The 24,733-nt window shown below is 41.3% G+C and overlaps 1 protein-coding gene across 1 annotated transcript in view; it reads left to right on the forward strand.

Moving 5' to 3' along the window:
• Positions 1-24,733, forward strand: part of cntnap2a (contactin associated protein 2a) — a gene marked incomplete at its 5' end in the record, with an annotated part of 287,541 nt that overhangs the window by 165,207 nt on the left and 97,601 nt on the right. The window contains 4 exons of the mRNA XM_079292505.1: positions 10,286-10,435; positions 18,330-18,492; positions 22,003-22,109; positions 24,133-24,252. Coding sequence (XP_079148631.1) covers positions 10,286-10,435; positions 18,330-18,492; positions 22,003-22,109; positions 24,133-24,252 — 540 coding nt within the window. The remainder of the gene's footprint in view (positions 1-10,285; positions 10,436-18,329; positions 18,493-22,002; positions 22,110-24,132; positions 24,253-24,733) is intronic.

Genomic DNA, 24,733 nt, shown 5'->3' on the forward strand with positions numbered 1-24,733 from the left:
AAATGCAGCGTAAAGACAACTGGAAAGTGCAAATCCTAAAGGCCTTGGTGAAGATCAAATAATATCTGAAAGTCACAGAGGGAACAACAGAAAACCACTAAAGGTGTTCCAGGTCGTAGAATCATCATAAAGCCCACAGTTTTTTTGGAGACACATATAGACCACACTTCCCTGTTCCAGCTGTAAAAGTATTGCATTTGCAATGGTGGTATGACCATTAGCTATCTCTGAATTATGCAAAATGATCTGACTATTATGGTATAAATTCACTGCCATCCACTCTCCCTTCTTGTTGTTGAAGGCAGTGCATCTGAAATAGTAGACTCCCTTGACAGGTGCTGTGAAGATGCCTGCAACAGTAGAGAATCAAGAGAGGTCAGCTTTGTCTTTCTCTTAAAGGCTTTATTAAGAAGCTCGCGGTAATGCATACCTGTAGTGAGGTTGTAAGCCCCGCCAATATTTGTGAAGACTCGACCGTAGATGAGTGGAGTTTCAGTAGTGAATGGTCCAATATGTCCTGAACTGGTCAAGCCAGCAGAGAAAGCCAGTTTCGGAGCGCCTGTAAACACCGGATGGAAGCATTTAACTAAGGGACAGTAATTTGATGCCAAGTTTGGTTATTTTTCTAGATAGCGATAACATAAACTATTGGTTAGTTTCAAGGGAAAGCCATACAAGTTATTGTTTAAAAGTAGTCTGTTTCAAATATCAAAATATCTGCAATTGACTTGTGGTTCAGTCTTACAATTATCCAGCTCTTCCCTGAGAGCATTCACCACCATCTTCTGGTTCTGCGCCTTCCCCTCACAGGTTGTTACTCTGGAAACCAGGGCTGTCAGTTCTGCTGCATGACCTAGAAGCACGGAAGCCGATCATTCTGACTGCTCTTGCAAGATTTTCTTGTAGGGTTTGTTTGTTTTTCTAGGAAAAGTGTAAGCAGTAAGTCCTAAAAATTCAGTCTTACAATTATCCAGCTCTTCCCTGAGAGCATTCACCACCATCTTCTGGTTCTGCGCCTCCCCCTCACGGTTTGCCATTCTGGAAGCCAGGGCTCCCATTACTGCTGATTGACCTAGAAGCATGGAAGCCAATCATTTGTCACTGCTCTTTCAAGATTTTCTAGAATCACCAAGTCTGCAATTTTGGGAATTACCTACCAGAAATCAGTCTCTCAGCCTCTTCCAGTTTTGTCTTCTGGAGCTGCTGTTCAGTCTTAGTCGCTTCCAGCTCCTCTGTAACCGCTGTCACATTGTTTTCAGTGGCTGACAGTCTGTTCATTGCTGAAATACCATAAAGACTGAGGATGAAGTTATTTTAAGCAAGGCTGTTTCAAAGTACCATTCCATGACTTCTTCTTAAAAATACATTTCTGGTATGTCATCATCTACTGCCACCAGTGGCGGGCCGTGCATTTTATACCTAGGCCTTCACTGTTGTCCTGCAGCTGATATACCACCTTATAACCACATGATGGCACCACAGATATCAGTTTCTAAGGCTGTAACGATGTACGTATTAAATGTACGTAACGTTTGGTATGAGACTTGCAATATGTTTGAATAGTACTAGTGCATCTGGAAAATGCAGAAGCTTATATTACATTATAATGTTTTCTGCGCTCATGCAGGACAGTGGTTCTCAGCTGGTCTGGCTGAGGGACCCACCATCACGCCTTAATGACAAATCACAGCCCAAAGAGATCGTCTTATGATTTTACTTTCACAACTTGAGCATTGTATGTACTGCTCTGCAATGTCTTTCCTCGTCTCAGCCCCCTGTGTCATGGTGCATCTCACTCAGTCAGAATGCCCATATTTGATTAGCTGAGCTGCATCACGTGATGTGATTCACTCCCCGACATGCCTCTGCTGTTAAGCTTCGTTTCACGATAGTCACGTGCTCGCCCACTGACCAATCACAGCGCACTCTGCACCTCGCGGCAGACACTGAGCTACACTAATGCTGACGTCATTATAGGCCGGCGAGCAGGCTCTGATATGTCGAAGAATACGCCCAACTTGTCAAACTAAAGTTCTGATTGGTTGAAGAAAATGACAATCAACAATATCGTCCCTGTTCACTTAAACTGAAAATGGATGCAGGCCTCTGTCTCCAGGCCTCGGGCCTCTGTCCTTACCTAGAGACACAGAGGTGAAATCTGATTGGATAAAAGCTCTACTTAAAACAAGCTGCACTGGAAGCAGAGCAACTGAGGAAGACAGTCGCTGTGCCTTTGAGAAAATAAGATAATGGGAAAAATATTTTTATAAATTAGAATACATAGTGTATTTAAGAAAAATTACAAAATAGATATAGCTTTGTGATTCTGTTTAGGCTAGCAGAGAAGGCCTTGCAGGCCCTGACGGCCCGCCATTGACTGCCACTGATATAACATCATATTACACGCATACCCAGTCCACGAAACCTTTATTGACTTTTGTGATTCCCTAGTGTCTGTGGTGTCTGGTGTTGTAGGGTTTGTTTATTTTTCTAGGAAAAGTATAAGCAGTAAGTCCTAAAAATGCAGTCTTACAATTGTCCAGCACTTCCCTGAGAGCATTCACCACCATCTTCTGGTTCTGCGCCTTCCTCTCACGGGTTGCCATTCTGGAAGCCAGGGCTCCCATTACTGCTGATTGACCTAGAAGCACGGAAGCCAATCATTTGTCACTGCTCTTTCAAGATTTTCCAGAATCACCAAGTCTGCAATTTTGGTAATTACCTACCAGAAATCAGTCTCTCAGCCTCTTCCAGTTTTGTCTTCTGGAGCTGCTGTTCAGTCTTCGTCGCTTCCAGCTCCTCTGTAACCGCTGTCACATTGTTTTCAGTGGCTGACAGTCTGTTCATTGCTGAAATACCATAAAGACTGAGGATGAAGTTCAATTAAGCAAGGCTGTTTTAAAGTAGCATTTTATGACTTCTTCTTAAAAATATATTTCTGGTTTGTCATCATCTACTGCCACTGATACAACATAATTTTGCACTCACACCTAGTCCACGAAACTTTTATTGACTTTTGTGATTCCCAGGTGTCTGTCTGCTGTTGTAGGGTTTGTTTGTTTTTCTAGGAAAAGTGTAAGCAGTAAGTCCTAAAAATTCAGTCTTACAATTATCCAGCTCTTCCCTGAGAGCATTCACCACCATCTTCTGGTTCTGCGCCTCCCCCTCACGGTTTGCCATTCTGGAAGCCAGGGCTCCCATTACTGCTGATTGACCTAGAAGCATGGAAGCCAATCATTTGTCACTGCTCTTTCAATATTTTCTAGAATCACCAAGTCTGAAATTTTGGGAATTACCTACCAGAAATCAGTCTCTCAGCCTCTTCCAGTTTTGTCTTCTGGAGCTGCTGTTCAGTCTTAGTCGCTTCCAGCTCCTCTGTAACCGCTGTCACATTGTTTACAGTGGCGGACAGTCTGTTCATTGCTGAAATACCATAAAGACTGAGGATGAAGTTATTTTAAGCAAGGCTGTTTCAAAGTACCATTCCATGACTTCTTCTTAAAAATACATTTCTGGTATGTCATCATCTACTGCCACCAGTGGCGGGCCATGCATTTTATACCTAGGCCTTCACTGTTGTCCTGCAGCTGGTATACCACCTTATAACCACATGATGGCACCACAGATATCAGTTTATAAGGCTGTAACTATGTACGTATTAAATGTACGTAACGTTTGGTATGAGACTTGCAATATGTTTGAATAGTACTAGAGCATCTGGAAAATGCAGAAGCTTATATTACATTATAATGTTTTCTGCACTCATGGAGGACAGTTGTTCTCAGCTGGTCTGGCTGAGGGACCCACCATCACGCCTTAATGACAAATCACAGCCCAAAGAGATCGTCTTATGATTTTACTTTCACAACTTGAGCATTGTATGTACTGCTCTGCAATGTCTTTCCTCGTCTCAGCCCCCTGTGTCATGGTGCATCTCACTCAGTCAGAATGCCCATATTTGATTAGCTGAGCTGCATCACGTGATGTGATTCACTCCCCGACATGCCTCTGCTGTTAAGCTTCGTTTCACGATAGTCACGTGCTCGCCCACTGACCAATCACAGCGCACTCTGCACCTCGCGGCAGACACTGAGCTACACTAATGCTGACGTCATTATAGGCCGGCGAGCAGGCTCTGATATGTCAAAGAATACACCCAACTTGTCAAACTAAAGATCTGATTGGTTGAAGAAAATGACAATCAACAATATCGTCCCTGTTCACTTAAACTGAAAATGGATGCAGGCCTCCGTCTCCAGGCCTCGGGCCTCTGTTCTTACCTAGAGACACAGAGGTGAAATCTGATTGGATAAAAGCTCTACTTAAAACAAGCTGCACTGGAAGCAGAGCAACTGAGGAAGACAGTCGCTGTGCCTTTGAGAAAATAAGATAATGGGAAAAATATTTTTATGAATTAGAATACATAGTGTATTTAAGAAAAATTACAAAATAGATATAGCTTTGTGATTCTGTTTAGGCTAGCAGAGAAGGCCTTGCAGGCCCTGACGGCCCGCCATTGACTGCCACTGATATAACATCATATTACACGCATACCCAGTCCACGAAACCTTTATTGACTTTTGTGATTCCCTAGTGTCTGTGGTGTCTGGTGTTGTAGGGTTTGTTTATTTTTCTAGGAAAAGTATAAGCAGTAAGTCCTAAAAATGCAGTCTTACAATTGTCCAGCACTTCCCTGAGAGCATTCACCACCATCTTCTGGTTCTGCGCCTTCCTCTCACGGGTTGCCATTCTGGAAGCCAGGGCTCCCATTACTGCTGATTGACCTAGAAGCACGGAAGCCAATCATTTGTCACTGCTCTTTCAAGATTTTCCAGAATCACCAAGTCTGCAATTTTGGTAATTACCTACCAGAAATCAGTATCTCAGCCTCTTCCAGTTTTGTCTTCTGGAGCTGCTGTTCAGTCTTCGTCGCTTCCAGCTCCTCTGTAACCGCTGTCACATTGTTTTCAGTGGCTGACAGTCTGTTCATTGCTGAAATACCATAAAGACTGAGGATGAAGTTCAATTAAGCAAGGCTGTTTTAAAGTAGCATTTTATGACTTCTTCTTAAAAATATATTTCTGGTTTGTCATCATCTACTGCCACTGATACAACATCATTTTGCACTCACACCTAGTCCACGAAACTTTTATTGACTTTTGTGATTCCCAGGTGTCTGTCTGCTGTTGTAGGGTTTGTTTGTTTTTCTGTGAAAAGTGTAAGCAGTAAGTCCTAACAATTCAGTCTTACAATTATCCAGCTCTTCCCTGAGAGCATTCACCACCATCTTCTGGTTCTGCGCCTCCCCCTCACGGTTTGCCATTCTGGAAGCCAGGGCTCCCATTACTGCTGATTGACCTAGAAGCATGGAAGCCAATCATTTGTCACTGCTCTTTCAAGATTTTCTAGAATCACCAAGTCTGCAATTTTGGGAATTACCTACCAGAAATCAGTCTCTCAGCCTCTTCCAGTTTTGTCTTCTGGAGCTGCTGTTCAGTCTTAGTCGCTTCCAAATCCTCTGTAACGGCTTTCACTTTGTTTTCAGTGGCTGACAGTCTGTTCATTGCTGAAATACCATAAATACTGAGGATGAAGTTCAATTAAGCAAGGCTGTTTTAAAGTACCATTTTATGACTTCTTCTTAAAAACACATTTCTGGTTTGTCATCATCTACTGCCACTGATACAACATCATTTTGCACTCACACCTAGTCCACGAAACCTTTATTGACTTTTGTGATTCCCAGGTGTCTGTCTGCTGTTGTCGGGTTTGTTTGTTTTTCTAGGAAAAGTGTAAGCAGTAAGTCCTAACAATTCAGTCTTACAATGATCCAGCACTTCCCTGAGAGCATTCACCACCATCTTCTGGTTCTGCGCCTCCCCCTCACGGTTTGCCATTCTGGAAGCCAGGGCTCCCATTACTGCTGATTGACCTAGAAGCATGGAAGCCAATCATTTGTCCCTGCTCTTTCAAGATTTTCTAGAATCACCAAGTCTGCAATTTTGGGAATTACCTACCAGAAATCAGTCTCTCAGCCTCTTCCAGTTTTGTCTTCTGGAGCTGCTGTTCAGTCTTAGTCGCTTCCAAATCCTCTGTAACGGCTTTCACTTTGTTTTCAGTGGCTGACAGTCTGTTCATTGCTGAAATACCATAAAGACTGGGGATGAAGTTATTTTAAGCAAGGCTGTTTTAAAGTACCATTTTATAACTTCTTCTTAAAAATACATTTCTGGTTTGTCATCATCTACTGCCACTGATACAACATCATTTTGCACTCACACCAAGTCCACAAAACCTTTATTGACTTTTGTGATTCCCAGGTGTCTGTCTGGTGTTGTCGGGTTTGTTTGTTTTTCTGTGAAAAGTGTAAGCAGTAAGTCCTAACAATTCAGTCTTACAATTATCCAGCTCTTCCCTGAGAGCATTCACCACCATCTTCTGGTTCTGCGCCTCCCCCTCACGGGTTGCCATTCTGGAAGCCAGGGCTCCCATTACTGCTGATTGACCTAGAAGCATGGAAGCCAATCATTTGTCACTGCTCTTTCAAGATTTTCTAGAATCACCAAGTCTGCAATTTTGGTAATTACCTACCAGAAATCAGTATCTCAGCCTCTTCCAGTTTTGTCTTCTGGAGCTGCTGTTCAGTCTTAGTCGCTTCCAAATCCTCTGTAACCGCTGTCACTTTGTTTTCAGTGGCTGACAGTCTGGAGTTCATTCCTGAAATACCATAAAGACTGAGGATGAAGTTATTTTAAGCAAAGCTGTTTTAAAGTGCCATTCCATGACTTATTCTTAAAAATACATTTCTGGTTTGTCATCATCTACTGCCACTGATATAACATCATATTACACTTACACCCAGTCCACGAAACCTTATTGACTTTTGTGATTCCCTGTTGTCTGTTTGGTGTTGTAGGGTTTGTTTGTTTTTCTAGGAAGAGTGTAAGCCGTAAATTGCAACAGGCTTCACATTACAGATTAGGTAGACTATTAGCATGAGTCTGTTATGTTTAATCTCTGAAATATTTAATTTCAAATTGACATTAATTAATACATGAATGCTACTTTAAGCGGTGATTTTCTGTTTATTTACAAAAGTAATCTAGATTACGGCGATAACAAGTGTCCATGTTGATTTTGAACATTATAAAACCAATAAGATCCTGAACAATTTAAATATATATATATACGTTTTGAGTTAACTTTACATCTACATTGATTCTCACAAGTAATGATTCAATTAACATTACCTGGATTTAGCCCAATCTAGAGTTAATTTTTTAAACCATTTACTGACATTTCATTCACCAAATGATTAATAATCAGTGCACCCCCAACCTGAACATCACAGATGTTGTCAGTATACTACCTGTGTAGTCTTCCTCTATATCAGCCACTCTGATTTTCTGGGTGTACAGCTCAGCCTTGGCATATGTCAGTTCCGCATTTTGCTCCACCAGCATGAATCTCAGAGTTTTCAGCTCATCCCAGATATCCGCGGTAGCCCAACCACTCTGTTGGTTCTGGTTAATGTCTTTCGTGTCTTGTAGAGCTGATGTCCCAAACAGACAGTACAGGAAAACCAGCAGCAGAGCACCCCTCATTGTAAACCTCCAGAAATAGCACTAGCAAATTAAATGGAATCAGGTTTTTTTCGTCAACATGTACTCCATACAAATGTCTCCCAGTGACCACAGGCGCTGTCAGCAATAGCAGAACAAAAAAACAACTCATTAATTATCTTGTGGCAAGTTGGCAAAAGAAGGCCGTACCTGACCATATTTAGGAAGGTTGGCTGATGCAATGACCACAGTTGTTTGTACAAGAACGACTTTGCCAACACAACAGAAAATGACATAAAAGGGTAAAGCACCCACAAAGAATAATTTAACATGCAGTTGTGGTATTACATTGTGGCAGTTATTTTGGACATAAGTAGTGCTTTTCTTATAAACATCATCACTTAACTTGTTCATGCAGAAGGTCAGTAGCTGCACATTTAAAATGTTTGTATTGTCTGGACTAAAAGAAAAGCCACGATAAGGTTTCCATATTTAACCTGTTGAATAAATGCTTCTGCTGATATAAATAATAAACAACATTCGATAAGATGTTTTTAACAACAAAAAAGCCTTGGATGGAATGGTAAATAACAATGTTTTATACAAATCATCAGGGTCAAATGTTATTCTATAATTATAAAATTATATAATTACTGTAGGTCCACTTTTCATAATGTATTATGTGATACAATTGTCAACCTTTCAGTCATTTTAATGGGTTCTTTTTCAGTTGGGAAGACATACTTGCCACAGTTTAGTGTCTTTTTCTTTCTAACGAGTACAGATGAGTGTAGATGTGAGATGACGCAAGTGAAATTATTGTGCAATATCCTCGTTTTTATTTCATTAAAAATGAAAAAAACTGCGCAAAATGACCGGTCAGTCTTCCACTTTTTCATCAGGCCCGTGCATATGAATGACAGCTTAAAAAAAAAAAGCCATGAAACAGTCTTATCTACTCAAATCTGAGCAATTCTGTTCCTCCTTCCTCTAGTCTCCTTCATTATCTGTCCTCTTTTTATCTGTGGCAGACAGCCGGCATGTGTGTGATTTGAGCCTGTGTGTGGCGAGTGCGTCACACATGTGCGTGTGTGTGTGTGTGTGCGCACGCAAGATTTTTTTGCACATCCGTGGAGCAGCGAGTGTGAAGATTCAATAACACTGCTATCACTGATAAGCTCATCATTCAAAGCTATTGCAGGTGATGTAAAACAGATGAGGGGACACAAGGTTACACAGTATCTATTTTCCATTACATTCAAGAGGTTATAGAGAGGGACGGGATGAAGCAGGGAGCTTGATAGTGATTACATCAAAACCAATATACTGTCAGAAATGAGATTGCCTGTAAAGGAGCACATCAAGGTCTTTTTCCACCAGAACTGGCTTTTTTTGAAGTCATTCAGACAAAGCAGACGCTATCCTCTAATTTCCATGCCGATATTACATTTCAGTTAATGACTTCCAAGCTCAAAAGCAATGCAATGTTGTATCATATTGTGTTTTATTCCCTGACAGAGCTAGTGGAAATGTTTATGCATAACCACGTTCTTGTGTGTTGCATGTTTGTGTTTGTGCATATTTAACCGGGCTTGCCCTGAACAAGGCCACAGCCGTCACACACCTCCACGGGTGGCCATCTTGACACTTATTTTATCACACACTAACACATGCACACAGTCACCCTGCTGATAGAGATTAATTAGTGCATCCTACTGACTCGAAAGCCAAGGTGTCCATGTGCATTCTGGGAAGAAATAAACAATGTGAAAGTGTGCCTCATAGATGGTGAAGATAAATGCAGAAACTGCCACACAGGCAGCGAATGCACAAACAGAAACACACACACACACACTCTCTCTTACACACAGGGGTCCAATGTATTGCGCATGCAGCAAGCTATTGTACATGTGTATTGAAGTGCATGCAGAACCATGAGTAAATGGACTCTGCTGAAATCAATTTGCACGTGACCGTACCTTGAACTTTACTACACTGTGTCCTTACTATCGATGTATTAGTCAGTGAAGCAGTGAGTGGAGCCAAATTGAAAAAGGCAGACAATGCAGCAGATGGCCACAGGAGGAGAGGAGCATGCACATAGAAAGAGTATAGGGAAAAGTGAAATGCAGAAACATAGGAAAGGAAATAAAGACAAAGTAAGCAATGAAAGAAATAATCAGGGACAGAGAGGGGAGGATGAATAGAGATCGGTGTCAGTAAGAGGTGATGTATAGAGGACAGGGTGATGAGAGTGAGCTGGCTTCTCTCTCGGCTCCAGTAGTAATGTCCCTTTCCAAAACATCACTCATATTTAATGGAGCACAGCTACAAGGGAAGAGACAGAAAAGGAGAGCACAAAACTCGCATGCACAAACACGCACAAACTACTCTGACAACGGCAGACAACGCAACACAATGCAGACTTGTATTTCCTTGTTTCACCACCCACATACCCATGATGAATCACCCAGTCGTCTTTTCCTTAAATCCTATTCACGTCCTCGACATTATCCTTTTAAAAAACAGATATATAAAAAGCCTGCATCTTTATCAGACTTGGATTGGGATTTCTTCTTCTTTTTTTTGTTGCAGGAATCAGTTATTTGAAATTATTGGAGTCTTTTTGGAAATTCTTCTGTTCCAAGAACAGAAGAATTGTGCAAAGAAGCTTTAGCAGTGTGTGTTTACTGACGTCAAAGTGGATCTCTGTCCCCCTCCAGGCTCGGGACTTAACGACGGCCAATGGCACGCGATACGTTTGGTCGCCAAGGAGAACTTTGCCATGTTGACAATAGATGGCGAGGAGGCGTCTGCTGTGCACTCCACCTCACCTCTCACCATCACTACAGGAGGAACCTACCACTTGGGAGGTAAGAGTCACCGCAAGAACATTGCCACAGATTTGACAAAAACATTGCGATTCTCACTTTCACCTCCATTCATTGTGATCCCATCACATTCCTCTCCAGCGCCCATCTGGGAGGCATCGGAGTATAAGATGTTCATGCTTTACGGAGGGAAAAGATGGTCTAGAAATGGGGCAGTGTCAGAAAATAGCATCCAATTTACACTTCTCAATGTTTTTTCATAAATTCTACGAAATATTCTCCTATATCTTCAGTTTTTAGTTGCTGTGCTGTCTTAAACGTGTAATGTTACTTTTTCTGGTTCATTTTCTTAGCCTCCTATTGTTTGCTTGATCAAGCCCGGGACACAGGTATTATTTAGGTATTATTTAATCTGCCTTTACTTTGGAGTTCTCTATTTTTGTTAATTTGTATAGAATATGTTTGGAAAGAAATGTATTGGTGTTAGTCGGCTATGAAACCAACCTGATATCACTCCCAACTCGTCAGATACGGACTCTTGGTCAGTGCCGATGCACAGAGGCACCCTTAAAATCACCGGGCTTTCAGCTAACTCCAACCCATCCGCGTCATTATTAGATGGTCAGAGCAACCGATGTAGTATGAAGGCCAAGAAAGTCCATGTAGGACGTGTAGGAGTCCAGTGTGAAACGTGAAATTAGTGTACCTTAGTTCTGTAACACAACTTCTGTATACTTAACAAGCTACGTAACAAGCCTACTTAAGTGGTAACCAAGCCACAATTGTTACCTAAACCTAATACCTAAACTGAGTAGCCTTCTTGCGTAAGTAAAATAAAAAACTTTGTAAACCTACGTTGAAAGTTTAATTTTAAATAGAGACTGTGTACATGTAACTATTGGAAACTGTACTTTTTCTGGGAGCGTGGAAGTTAGTTGTGAAAAGACACTGTAGGCGTAATGAGCGGAAACGGACACCCAGGGTACCTAAATCATCATAAGTTGCAGCGCAGGGCCGCTGACCAGGTCTTGACGAGTTGGGTGTGAGATGTGTTGGCAGGACTCCGTGGAACTTATTAGATGAACCGTACCAACATAAGTCTTTTTCCTCTGTGTGTTTGCAGGCTAAATATGTCTATAAATCATTTATCCCACTAGAAATATATATCCCAGTGGTCAGAGTTCAGGAAGTTGCTCACTTAGCAAGAGCACAGACAGAACTAGATCACCAGATATACACAACCAGTGGGACCACACACTAACACACACAAGGCAGCCACTATCTGTCTGAATTAGGAAGACGCCAGGTTAATGATGCCAGACACTGCTGTCCGTCTGTTGGAAGATGGCTTGTATCTAAGTGTGCACATGTGACTTTGTGTGTGTGTGTGTGTGTGTGTGTGTGTGTGTGTTGGCACCTGTATGCAATTACAGTAACTGAAAGAGATGATCTGGGCTCTGATTGCTCCATCAGGCCTCCGTCCCTCTCTCTTCCTCTCTCTTCCTCTCTCTCCTCGATCAAGCAAGGCTATTTCCCCGGGCCAGTCAATAAGAATCATAGCGCCTCACGCACACACACATCCAGATTATTTGATTGTATGTTGTCCATCTTAATTAACTCCTCTCTGCTGTTTAGTGAATCACCCTTAAGCCCATGATGACCATTTTTTATTTCTAAGATCTAAGCTTCTGAGGCCTTGATATGCGAATTTCATATCACTCAGGAAGCATCCAAAACCTGCTACATTGTTTACTTGTTTCTTGCATTTTTTTAATCCAAGGAGGATTATACAGTATAAACACTTCATCTTTGTCTTTTTTTCAGCCGCTATTTTTTGTCTTCGTCTGTCTTTTGTTTTTTCTCCCGCCTCTCCTCTCTTCTTCCTTCTCACCCTCTAGCCTCCGTTTTGATCCAATTGGTGATTTATTGATTTTGGTAAACTGAGTTGGGAATCAATAGTGGCTGAGAGAAGAGGATCTCTGTAATGCCTTTACCCCTTGAAGAGGGCAGAGGAGACAATCAGAGCGAGTGAGAGAAAGTAAGAGTGAAACTGAGGAGAAGACAGATAAAAGATAGGAGGAAAGTAGAGACAAATACTGAGATGAAGAGACTTTTTGTGGCAGAGAAATTTCGGGCGAGTTTTTAAGCGAGTGCAAGACTCGAGAGAGACACAAAGGAAGTGAAAGCTATACCCTAAGGACCTGAGAGGCTGAGAGGTATGATGACATTGAAACCTAAAATCCCAGAGGCAGTACATGCATGTCACCAGACACACATAACTCACATTCTGAGAAAGAAATCTAGCACGTGGCTTTCATTTGCATCCACACATATACTCACTCACACATGTATGCATCGTTACAAATCAGAGAAATACAACTATGTTTTTTCAGAAGTTTTTATCCCCCTACCAACAGGCAGTTTCACTCGTTAGCTTTACATGCATAATGAATGCTGAGGAGCAGGGAGTCTGGTGGTAAACACAAGTTCAAAGGCTGCAGCGGCTACAGAACTGCTGATTCTGGCAAGGAGTACAAAGAGATATTTAGGCCACCGCTTCACAGGCTAGGGGAGAAGTTTTAGGGAGACATTCTTAGTTCAAACTCGAAATTTATTTCTCATGTGAAAAGGTACGTGTCCTGTTGCAGCTTGTTTTCAGCTCCGGGAGTTATTTTAGTTTGCTCTCAACTTTTTGACAATTGGGTTTGGTTTTACTTTAGATTTGTACAGCATGCTGATCAGTCGTCCAATTGCGTGACCTGATTGTATGATGACTTGCCTCCCCATCATCGCAGACTAACAATGAAGGCCTGAAGCCATCTGACTCTGTGTGTATGTCGGTTCGTGTGAGCGTGCATGGCTGTTATAACTGTGTTGGTGTTTTTGATCACATGCCCTGAAACTCCTAAGCACTTATACGTAGAGGAACACACTTCATTTACAGTTCAGACAGAATATCTACAGCATTTATTCAAAACACCTCATCACATTCAGGGGCTAATTTTCATCCCAGCACAGAGCCGAATAATATAGTGAGTGAACAAAAGACAGTTTAGCCTTTGACTTGCCCTCAATTAGTCTCTTAGATTGTTCAGCAGAGAGGCCAAGCGCATTAAGCTGTCCTAAAGCTCTCGAACCATATTCCATCAGCACTTTATATGTGACTGTTCTTTCAGTATTCTGAAAATTCAATATTGTTTGATATACCGGATGAGGCTTCGTCTAGGCAGCCATCTGCTTCGAATCTCGTGGCTTCAAGGCACCAATCTGCTGTGTTATTCATTGGCAACAGTTGTTGATCAGTGACCACAGTTTTCACAGCCTGTAGATAAAGTGATGATGAAACTACGTCTTAATCATACGCTCATTGTGACAATGGGTTTTTCACAATTGTTTTTAGGTTGTTTTAAGTTGTCCTCTCTTCATCTTATTGTGACGCATGTCGTGGACATATTATAGTGTTTGCTTTGCATGTAAAATGATTTTGGGTTCAAAGTAGCCGTCCCATATATTACTCTTGAGTGAGTGCCACTGTAGAAACCTTGCTTGAATGCCAGAAGAAAGATGGTTTTATTCCTCCGTTTATATATTCCTCATTAACGTTTTTTTTTTTTTTTTTCCCACTGCGGCTTAATGTTTATTAAGCATATCCAATTGGCACATTAAACCAAATTAGAACGTATTAATATTATATTGAAGCTTAGCTGCCAAGCATATGCAGGTATATACATACATTATGTATAAAACATACAAAGTGTGAAGCAGTGTTTTAATTGACATTGCGGAAAATACGACGAAATTTCACAAAACACAACAGCATATCAAAACTTTGAAAAACAATTAACAACACACATAAAACTCCAGAAAACACAATGATACGTCACACAACGCAAGAACATTTGACAACACACAATTCTGGAGGCACTGCAATATTTCTTTGCCCCCCAGGTTTTGCAGCAAGTTCCTCCTTTCTGTGCAGTGAGCGTAGAAATCGCATGATATTATATCGACATTAAAACTCCAGATTTAAGGTGTTAGCCACAATTACTTCTGTTGTAGACTGACAGACACTGATGTGCTAGGTATAAGATTGATTAGATTGAGAATTGTGCTTAAGCGATCATGAAATAAACTGTAAAAAATATTTTTTCAACATAACAGAGCTGCTTAATGCTTTTAGATTACATTAATATTAATACCATCGAGGTGTGATGCAAAGACAAGCACGCTGACATAAAAAACATTTGCTAAATAATGCTTTAATTAACTTAATAAATTGCCTTATTTGCACAAGTGGTTATGTTTCATTTCATTATGTTTCATTTATTTTGAGAACTATGATGGGACATTGCACAGCTCAAATGCCATTGCCAGAGAGTTGAAAGGCTAAATTATGCAGGCAAGGCAGTTCCTTTTTTCACTTATCTTCCTTATTTCTGTCAACGTGTTTAGTTCGTAACACTGTTTTCTATGTGCAATGTGCATGTCAATTAATACAACACTTTTATAGTAATTCCCTTATACAAGCTCTATTTTAAAAAGATGGAGCAATATTTCGCCGTGTCACATGTCACTGCTCTCGTTTTTCATACACTGAAAAGACATATTCCTTGAGAACAGTTTTCTTTGAGTTCAGTGGCAGCTAAAAACGTTGCTTTGGATAAAATTGCCCTGCTTTTTTTTATGATTCTGCGGCATTAAAATTCACGTGGCACTGCCTAAACCCAAGGTTACAGAGTTACAGGATATTATACTTTCGATGCCAGAGGAAGGAAAAGGCTTGGCTCTGATCCACTGTCATCGTATCTTCAACTATGCCCTCTTTCTTAATTCTCTTCTTCTCCACTGTTTTCTTTTCTCCACTTTCCCTCCCTCCCTCGTTTTCTTTCATTCTCTCCAATTTCTCAGTTGATCTTCTCTTTTTTCTTTTTTGGCCCTCATCCTCCTCGTTCCTCTCATCCCTCTTATCCTCTTTAACCGGGTCGGCCCCTCCCTATGCCAACCCTCGTCTCCTCTCATCTCCACACTTCCATGCTTCAAGAGTCTGCTTTTGGAAGGAGCCTCCTGAACCCAAAGCCTATTTTACGGGGAGTAGTTTCTCACTCCTGACGCTGCGCTTAGAGAAATTAGTAAGCGAATGACACGAGACATCCGCAAATTGAATTTCTCAAGAGGGAAGGTGGACACTTACACAAACACACACATACATAAGGCCATAAAGTCGTGCTCTTCTCTCCACAGGAACACTGGACAAATTGTCGTCAATTATGAGTATGCAGGTTGGCAAATGTCATGTTTCTTTTGGCAAATGTCATGTTTTCCCTCACATTTATTTCATGTGTATAAATAAATAACAGTTTCACAGCAGCCTATTTGCCAGTCTTAAACTTTTCCATTTCAGTCTACAGGGTACTATGATGAAAAACCTCTCTGACCTTTTGAAATAAAGCGTCATGATGCTTCTTACACTCAAGTTGGTTTATTCGGTCGCTCCAGTGTGTGAAATGTTTCACTTAGAAGTAAAACAAACAAAAAAAGAGAATACTTTCCAACACTTGCAATGTGAATTAATACTCACAGTATATGTATTATAAGTAATTGTGATACAGCAGCAAACCTCCAGCTTCTACATCCTATCACCTGTTTCTCTTCATCTTAAAGTGTGTGATGACTCAGACATGTATCAAAGAGCAGCATGTGCTGTTTTTATTTGTTAACTCCTTCTCACTCTCCTCCTCGGTGTATGACACCCATGCACGGTTAGTGTGTGAATGCGATGCAGCAACATAGAGTGCTGAAAGAATGAGTCATAAACCTGGAAAACCTCATGCTCAGCTTTGTTCTAAGATATAAAATAAGTCTGTGAATACCTTGTTGGGGCAGTAAGGTTTAACATGCTAAGCATGTTAAGTTTGTTTGAAGGCGTGCTCCAAGGTTGTGCTTTTTTGTTCTTGCTTCTTTACAGTCGGAGGAAACAGCTCAGGGAGAAATAGCAGCAGGTGGTTAATAGATAAGCACAGTTCTTCCTGGTGTGAATTTGGGAACTCTACATGTTGTGTTTGGCAACACATTTTGTCCCCCCTGAATATGTTGTGGAATTGTAGCCTCAAAATATTTGTTAAATTTTTACATCTCAGCATTTTGGCCGATTTCCATACCTCTTCTGAAAGCAGATATGTCCCCGAAATGTGTTTGGATGTGGTCACAAGTGTTCTGTAGCAGCTGTGCCAGACAGGTGGTGATCAGGTAGTAGGGAGCTGGGGCTGGTCTTCTAGTGTGTTGTAAGGGAAGCTCTTTGGGCTCTTTTGGCTGTGATAATGCCAGCAAGACTGCAGGGGATTATTGCTGCTGTTCCAGATCCTGAGGGGTTATGAGAAATAGAGCTTTTGTTTATACAACACATTAAATTCACACAGCATCGTTGCATTCAGGAAAAGTAATCTTCCTGAAAATGTAATCTTCAGTTGTAATATCTGTGAAGTTCTCTGTTTAAATGGCCAGTAGGTGGGCTTAATCAGGTGACACCCAACAAACAAGTAGGAAGTGTTCCTATCGTTAAATTACCCATCAGTGGTTTAGATAGAATAAAAGACAAACCACCCCCTATAGCTTTCACGCCCTACATGTTGGCTGTCGCGCCCTTACAACATACATCCATTCACCCATCCGTCGTTCCGCGCATTGCTCCGTTCGTTCTGCCAAACTGACAGAAGGCTGCATTTCCTTTGCATTTCCATATGCTATCCAGAGCACACAAAGTGCTGCCAGCCAGCCGGCTGCAGTCTGCTCTGTTTCCCATCTTCTTTATTCCATCTTCTCTCTCCTTCACTGCCTGTCTGTCTCTCTCCCACTCCCCTGGATAGACAGCAGACAGGTGTGGCAGGAGAAGAGACAGATGGCAAGGATGACAGGACAGACTTTTGGGCAAGGAAATGAAAATCAAAAAGTGTGAAGAAAAGGATGAATCCAGCACAAACGCACACACATTTTACTTTTCTGCTGCTTTGTTTGACAGCATAACAGCCAGCCGCATAAACAAAAAATAATTTCTGGTGCACACAAACGCACACAGTGCATATGCCCTCTATAATAAGCCTCTTTGATGCTTTGGCCTTGAGGCTAATAGGCATGCTGGAGGGTGTGACAGCTTATAACATCACGATGATGGAGATGTCATTGAGCCGCAGTGTTTTATGTGTGACCTGTGTGCTTGTGACAAAGATTGAATTCCAGGCTCTCATCTCCTATACATGACAGGGCATGTGCACTGTAATAGCGCCTGTAAATGTGCACACTAAAGATTTTGTACGTGTAGAATACTCACACGCCTACCATATATCCATTGACTTTCATTTTTGCAAATGATTTAGGAAGCACACCCTCACACACACATTGCTGTCCTAGCCTTGTCCTTGTTTCAGTCAAGGCCCAGTGCTACCGCTGGACGGGCCATTGACTCTTGTATCTCATAAAGGTACTGTATACAGTCAAACCTATATGTGCTGTCGTCTATTGCGGCCTTAGCGCCGGCATTAAGGCTACTGGGCCTTGTGGATGAGCTCTAAAACCTGAGGACTGGTTTGAGACTTGAAATATGACAATAACAGGACACTGACCGGGTCTGTTGTTCCTCGTCAAGGATGATGTCATCGTTCACTCTGATGTCTACTTCTACAGAAGGTGGTCTTTTCATGATGTGTTTCAAATCGTGGCTCAGAATAGTACATTTGTTGTTGTTGATTGTCGTTCTCCCACACTCTCTCACCTCTTTCACTCCGGTCTGCGAATGCAAGCTGCTGTGCATCCCTTTGTTTCTGTTCCCTCTCAAATTCTGTTGTGTCGTCAGTTTAGTCATATCCAACTCTCTGGGATTTGTAACAGTAAAAAAAACCATGATAACATTTTTTGTGCTTTTGTTTGTTTCTGCTGGTTTTAGGGTATTTTCTCCAGACGCTGTTCCCACCCTCCCAGCGTACCTTCCAGGGCTGCATGCAAGCAATCTTGGTGGACGACCAACCAGCTGATTTGCATGCGGTGGAAAAAGGCACTATGGGAGCTTTTGAGAATGTCAGCCTAGACATGTGTGCAATCATAGACCGGTAAGAAGGATAATTCCTGCATGCACACACATCCATACAATCATTCATGAATGAAATGTTCAGCCAAATGCAAGGCACTAATAAGTGTCATAAATCAAATGGTTTTGAATTGGGAGAATCATAAAAACAGTCTCTGAATTATTAGAGATGTATGACTCAGAAATCTGGGTGCACAAGACGATGTTTTTGTGGCTGTGTTTTCTGTGCTTGTCATAATTAATGCCGTGGATTCCCAGGGGAAGTGGATGTGTGGAAACATAAAAAAGAAAAGAAAAAAAGAGTAGGTTTCATCCTTGGAAAACACTGTATGATCTTAATCAAACACCAAACATGAGCCACTCATTTCTCAAGTATGACAGAGTCGGATATTCTGCACAGCACGTCCCAATGTTGGCTCACTGGAAGCATTCATTACAACTTGTTGACGTTCCAATTTATTTCCTTGTCATAGACAAGACAAACACACTGAGATGCATATGGAATCGTCCATGCCTTGCGCTCAATTGGAGTGCTTCTTTCCACTGAATCTGATGCAAGTGTGCAAAACATTCAAACTGTGTGGACTAGTTTAATCTTCAGGGATTGTGCCTTGTCCTATGAATAAGCAAAAGTTCAGTGGTTTTCAGTCATGCAATGGCCAAAAAGATTTCAGTGCTTATTAGACACATGGAGCATGGATTGCAAGGTAGACGTGAGTAGGAAGCTGCAATAACTAGTTGACCTTGCGCTGATTGGAACAGCATATGCCCTATCCCGAGTGATTTGTTTTCAGGTTAGGTTTGTCAATAACACTTACCGTCATCAATTATCCTCAGCCAGAGAAGTAGACTCCAACCACTGCTTGATTTAGATCCATTTTGTTGCTGAGATACTTCAATTTGGACCAAAGCTTGGGCCAGATCATTTTCTCAAAGTCCTCAGTCCATACTGAAATGGCAGAAGAATTAAAAGTTTGATACCTTATTATTTATTTTGTGTGGTTGAATTCACAATAGAAATGTTCACAATGACTGCTTTGGTTGTCAGGTGACTTTGTCATCATAAAAAAAGTGATACTCTCCCAGTCCATACTACATTGTGAATCATTATTTCAAAAATCGGTGTTTTCACGGGTGAAAAAATGTAAAAGATCTAGTTGAAGTGATATTTTGGGCACGCTTACATTTTGACGAAGCCCTCTTTTCTGGATACGTTTTCATGCCTATGCCATTTGTTTTACCTTGCAATGTAAAGTAGAATGAAAATAGTGTTATACCAGATTGTGGTGCATTAGCGCTGCTGATACCAGCTGCAGGCTGACTCCGATTTTTGAAAGTCCTAAGATGTCCACAACAGTTTTCCTTCCCTTGTCTTTCCCCATCACAATTTCTTCAAATGTTCCATCAGCCCTGCGTTATTTGAGGCGGGCCCTGTCCTGCCATGGAAGATGAATGGGTCCGTCTAACCAATCAGAATGTCTTTGAAGGCAGTTCAATAGCCCTGTCTGACCTCCTTTTGATCAATGCCGTTCCACTGTGGGATTCTGTTCAGGCTGAGATGGTGGAAGAAAACACACATATCTCCACAGACACACAGTCATGCAGACACACACAGGGGCAAGGCATGCAAATTCACATATTTCAGAATGTCCATGTCATTCTGTAAGGGTACTGCAATACACACATGAAAGCATAATCATACTGAGGCGCTCCATTATCTTCAAAGATCTTACATTTTCATACAAAGCCCACCGCATATGTATTCAGTGTACTCCGGTGCTCACAGCTTGCGGAGCATAATGTCTTTTGTGACTGTCGGTGCTTGTCAATCGCAGCCCATTGTGAAAGCACAATGCCAATTTACCTGCACTTAATAGCCTGCTGAAGCTACAAATCAGCATGACATAAGTTGATTAAGTAACACGCAAAGATTTTCCTTCTCTTGTTTGTTTGGTTACTGTTGTGGAGTTCATTTTGGTGGATGTTTTAAGGGAGCAGCATTTGTACTGCTGTATGTAATTGGTGAGAGTGGTCACATCTTAGTTGGTACGGGCCATGCATCTCCTTTTTAACCTAAAGTGCTTGATCTCAAAAGGACACCAAGACGTTTTTTTGTTTTCAGTTAATGTGACCCAAGAGTTTGGGTGAAGACAATGTCAACTGGTTTCTAGAGGGTTGCCTGCTGGTTCTGGTGGAATTCGTGCAGATGTACCCACCAGCAGTATCTGTGTCTGAAGACTAGGGTTGAGTCTACTTGGGTAGTAAGTGTGACTAGTTGGATAGGGCTGGCGAGGTTGGTCTCTGTGGTATCTTTGATTTCCTCATTGCACGTATTCAAGTACCTGAATATGTGTTTTGTCTTGTGGATTTGTAACCGTAAACATAAATGCTAGTATTGAAAACAATGATTTGGTCGTGTGAATTAGCTTTTAGCATGGCATGCCTCAAGATGCTTTGGTTTATGGCAGTTTGGTTTGTTAGTGACAATGGTGTTACCTCAACTGTTGTGTCTGCAACTTGGTCAAGCAGCTTTGGTAGTAAGTGCTACAGCTCATGCTTGGTTTGACTGTTTTGAAGTAGCTTGGTTTCCTCTTTGTGTTGTGCATCTTGGGATGACTTGGTTGGCTAGTGAGCCTTTGCTTTGAGTAACCTTTGGCTACGCTACTTTGGTTTTTTGATGCTTATGGCAATTCCAGTTTTGTGTGCATTTGGTAGCTGGAATGTTTGAAATACAAATAATTCTGATGAACTTTGGTGCTCATTTTAATGCCTCTCGCAATGTATTGAAAGTATGAAATGATGTTTAATTGCAGCTCATAATAGCTTCCCGTTAACCAAGGCTTTCTGTTTGCTATAGTTAATCAACTGTCAACTAAAATAGTACAGTCTCTGTTGGGTGTAATAATTATACAAGGGCCGCTGGTCTTAGACTATTAAATGTGTTTTAGTGTCCATGCAAATACATTTGTGGCCAATAGCATCGCAAATCATACCATCTGAACACAGGAAATCACTCATTATACAGATTTTGTTTTGCTATGACATTGTCATATTGATGCCTCTCTGCATTAGTACAGATGTGTATTGATGTGTAAGGTTCAATTAACACTCGTAATCCTTTGGCCTACCCATACTGTATACTACTGTTCTGTAGAGGAAGGTATTCAACAAAACTTTATTTTCTGTAGGTTTCACCCTATACGATTCTCAATACCAGATAATATTTAGTGTCAACATATTTAACATCATAAATATGTCATTAGACACAATGATAGTCAAAGGTGTAAGAATCTAATCTAAATGTCTCACACGTGGCAGATGGTAGGAAAGGAAGCGGGCCATTTGTCAGATGTTAATGCTGTATATTTATGTCAACACAACCAGCCATAAATCAGAATTAATCTGCTGCATGCTGGCAGTATAGACGTGTGACAGTGGGCTGTGTCTAACCTTTACAAACATGTATATTTGTTCTCCTTTAAAATGCATCGCATGTCTTGCAAATGTTTAAAAGTACTCACTCTCTCTCCAGGTGTATGCCGAATCACTGTGAGCACGGTGGCCGGTGTAAACAGACGTGGGAGAGTTTCAGCTGTACCTGTGATGGAACAGGATACGCTGGAGCCACCTGCCACACTTGTAAGTCTGTGTGTGTATGTGTGTGTGTGTGTGTGAGCAGTTGTGTGTTATATGCTATCTGCCCCCCACCCGCCTCTCTTAACTCGAAAACCACTGCGTTGTGCTCCTTGTGTGTTCGTTTGATTCGGACTCCCTCTGTTGCCTTTGAGTGATTTAAGCTGTTTCTTCTTCCAAAGCCACAATCCTCAGCAGTGGGACAGATGAACTTTTGAAGTGTTCAGGGGCCAAGCTTTTCTGACTGCTTTGTGCATTTTGTTCCGGTCCAAAAGCACAAGCACACAAAAAGAGTCTCAAAAGATTTTTTTTAAAAGCCAACGTTTTCTTTTTTTAAAGGCTTATAAATTGGAGAATGCCATCCTTCCTCCCATGTGCTACAGACATTGTTCTCTTTTAAGAGAGGATGAGAATGGAACGTGTTGGCAATATTGTGTATGTCCAACATAAAACAGATTTAATATACATGAAGTGTGAGAAAATGTGACGAGTGGAGTGAGTGAAAAGGACATTGTTCAGAATGTAGCATTGCAGGACAGTTTGAATTCATCAGAATGGAAATAAAGCATACACCGTGCTCACACTAACAACAAAAAATCACACAACATACATTAAGATGTTTTTGTGTGACGACATTTTTATCTGTGTTTTTCAATATCTATGAAGGACTAATTCACTAATTAGAGACAGCTGAGGGCACATTAGTGACATGGAGATGATGGCATGAATCGGGGGACCAGCCAGGAAAATATGAGCTAGGAGACAGGGTGAATAATGCATTCTGTTTAAAGTATTTTCTGCAAGTCTCCAAACTTTACTTTCAGTGCAAATAATAAACGAGTACGTTATTAATCAATTAGTGGATTGACAGAAGTGTCAAACATTTGCCAATTCCAAATTCTGAATTGTGAAGCTTTTCTCTTTTATATCATTGTAAGTGTTGTGTCTTGGACTGTTCAGCTTCCATTGTGTTGCAGCCTTTGACCAATGGCTTTGAAATCTAAGTAGTGCCTCACAATTCTGTTCAGATGCTTGTGAGATGGTTCAACAAGGTTTTGTTTAAGAGGATATACTCTCTGCAAGAAACAGCATCACTAAACTCCTTGAGCAGAGGGATATCTGTGAGAAAAAGGCCGATAATGAAGTAGTTAGACGACGTAATGAAAGAAAAAAGGATGCGGGGACAGAAAGAAGAGACATGACAACAGGAACTGTTATAATGAGCTTAGACTAAAAGGCAGAGATGTTATTTTTGTTAAAGTCATCATTAAACCTGTATTTCCTCAATCAAGGAAGTTTCACTCCAAGTCGCACACTAAGTCCTATACTAAGTGCTATTTTTGATCCATCCCAAGATTCTACAGTTGTATCAGTCTTTGGTCCATTACAGGCAGAAACATATTATAGTGTGTATATGGAGTATATGTATCCTCTTTTTGTATTGTTATTGTGGGCAACATACACTTGCAGTATAATATCATGTCTTACACTGTGATTCCTAACCCTTACTGTAATGACCTCTTCTCCAGTGTCAACCACAGGAGAGAAGATGAAGTCTCAGCACTTTTGTGTCGACCTCTCTAATTTCAGATTTAAACATTGCCACCACCCTCAGGCCAACATTTACATTTTTAACCCCATGTGTTGTAAAGATATTAGAATAGCAATGTTGTATCTCTAGTTTCCATTATTTTTTCAACAGTGCTGTTTAAAATCATTGCCAAAAAATAAAGACATTTCCAACATGATGTATTATAAGATATGAAACATAATGACACCAAACTCTTTGTAGGTGTCAAAATATTTACAACACGTTATGTTCATGTTTTTTTTTACTTTTCCTTCGAATCATCAAACATTTCAACCTTAAACAAAAGTTATTTGCCACGCAGTCATGTCCAACATATCATTTTTTTGTCTAGTGTGTATTGGGCATAACCCCAGTGGCTATGCATTTTCAGTCTCGTTTCTTCTTCTTTCTCCTGCTCATATGTCTCCTTATTTCTTTTTGCTCCTGCTCCACTTTTAGCCATCTATGAGCCATCATGTGAGGCCTATAAGCATCTGGGCAGGTCCTCTGACACCTACTGGATCGACCCCGACGGCAGCGGACCCCTTGGCCCCTTCAAAGTCAATTGCAACATGACAGGTGTGTGTGTGGGAGAGTCTGCATGTGTGTGCTTTCATCTACGGTGCGTGTGTGTGTGTGTGTGTGTGTGTGTGTGTGTGTGTGTGTGTGTGTGTGTGTGTGTGTGTGTGTGTGTGTGTGTGTGTGTACACACCTCCCTACTCTTTCCATCCCCAGTGACCTGTGAGGGAGTAAAACTCTCCTGCCCCCCTCATTCTTAACCTCAGACAGAAACACTCTTGACCTGCTCTGCCTGGGGTTTCCATGGCGACACGGTCACTACTACTGACATCAAACTCTGAAGGCGCTGCCACCCCAGACACACACACACACACACTTAGCACAAGCACATATGAAACTGACCTGTTATGCAAACTAAAGTGTGCTCCAATGGTCCGAGTGACACTTCTGTCACTCACAGACACACATACCCAAACCGACACATGCACAACCCCAACTCAGCACGCACACACATGCACACACACACACACACACACACACA

This window comes from Melanostigma gelatinosum (genome assembly GCF_949748355.1).
Source record: "Melanostigma gelatinosum genome assembly, chromosome: 20".
In the NCBI taxonomy this organism is placed as follows: domain Eukaryota; kingdom Metazoa; phylum Chordata; class Actinopteri; order Perciformes; family Zoarcidae; genus Melanostigma; species Melanostigma gelatinosum.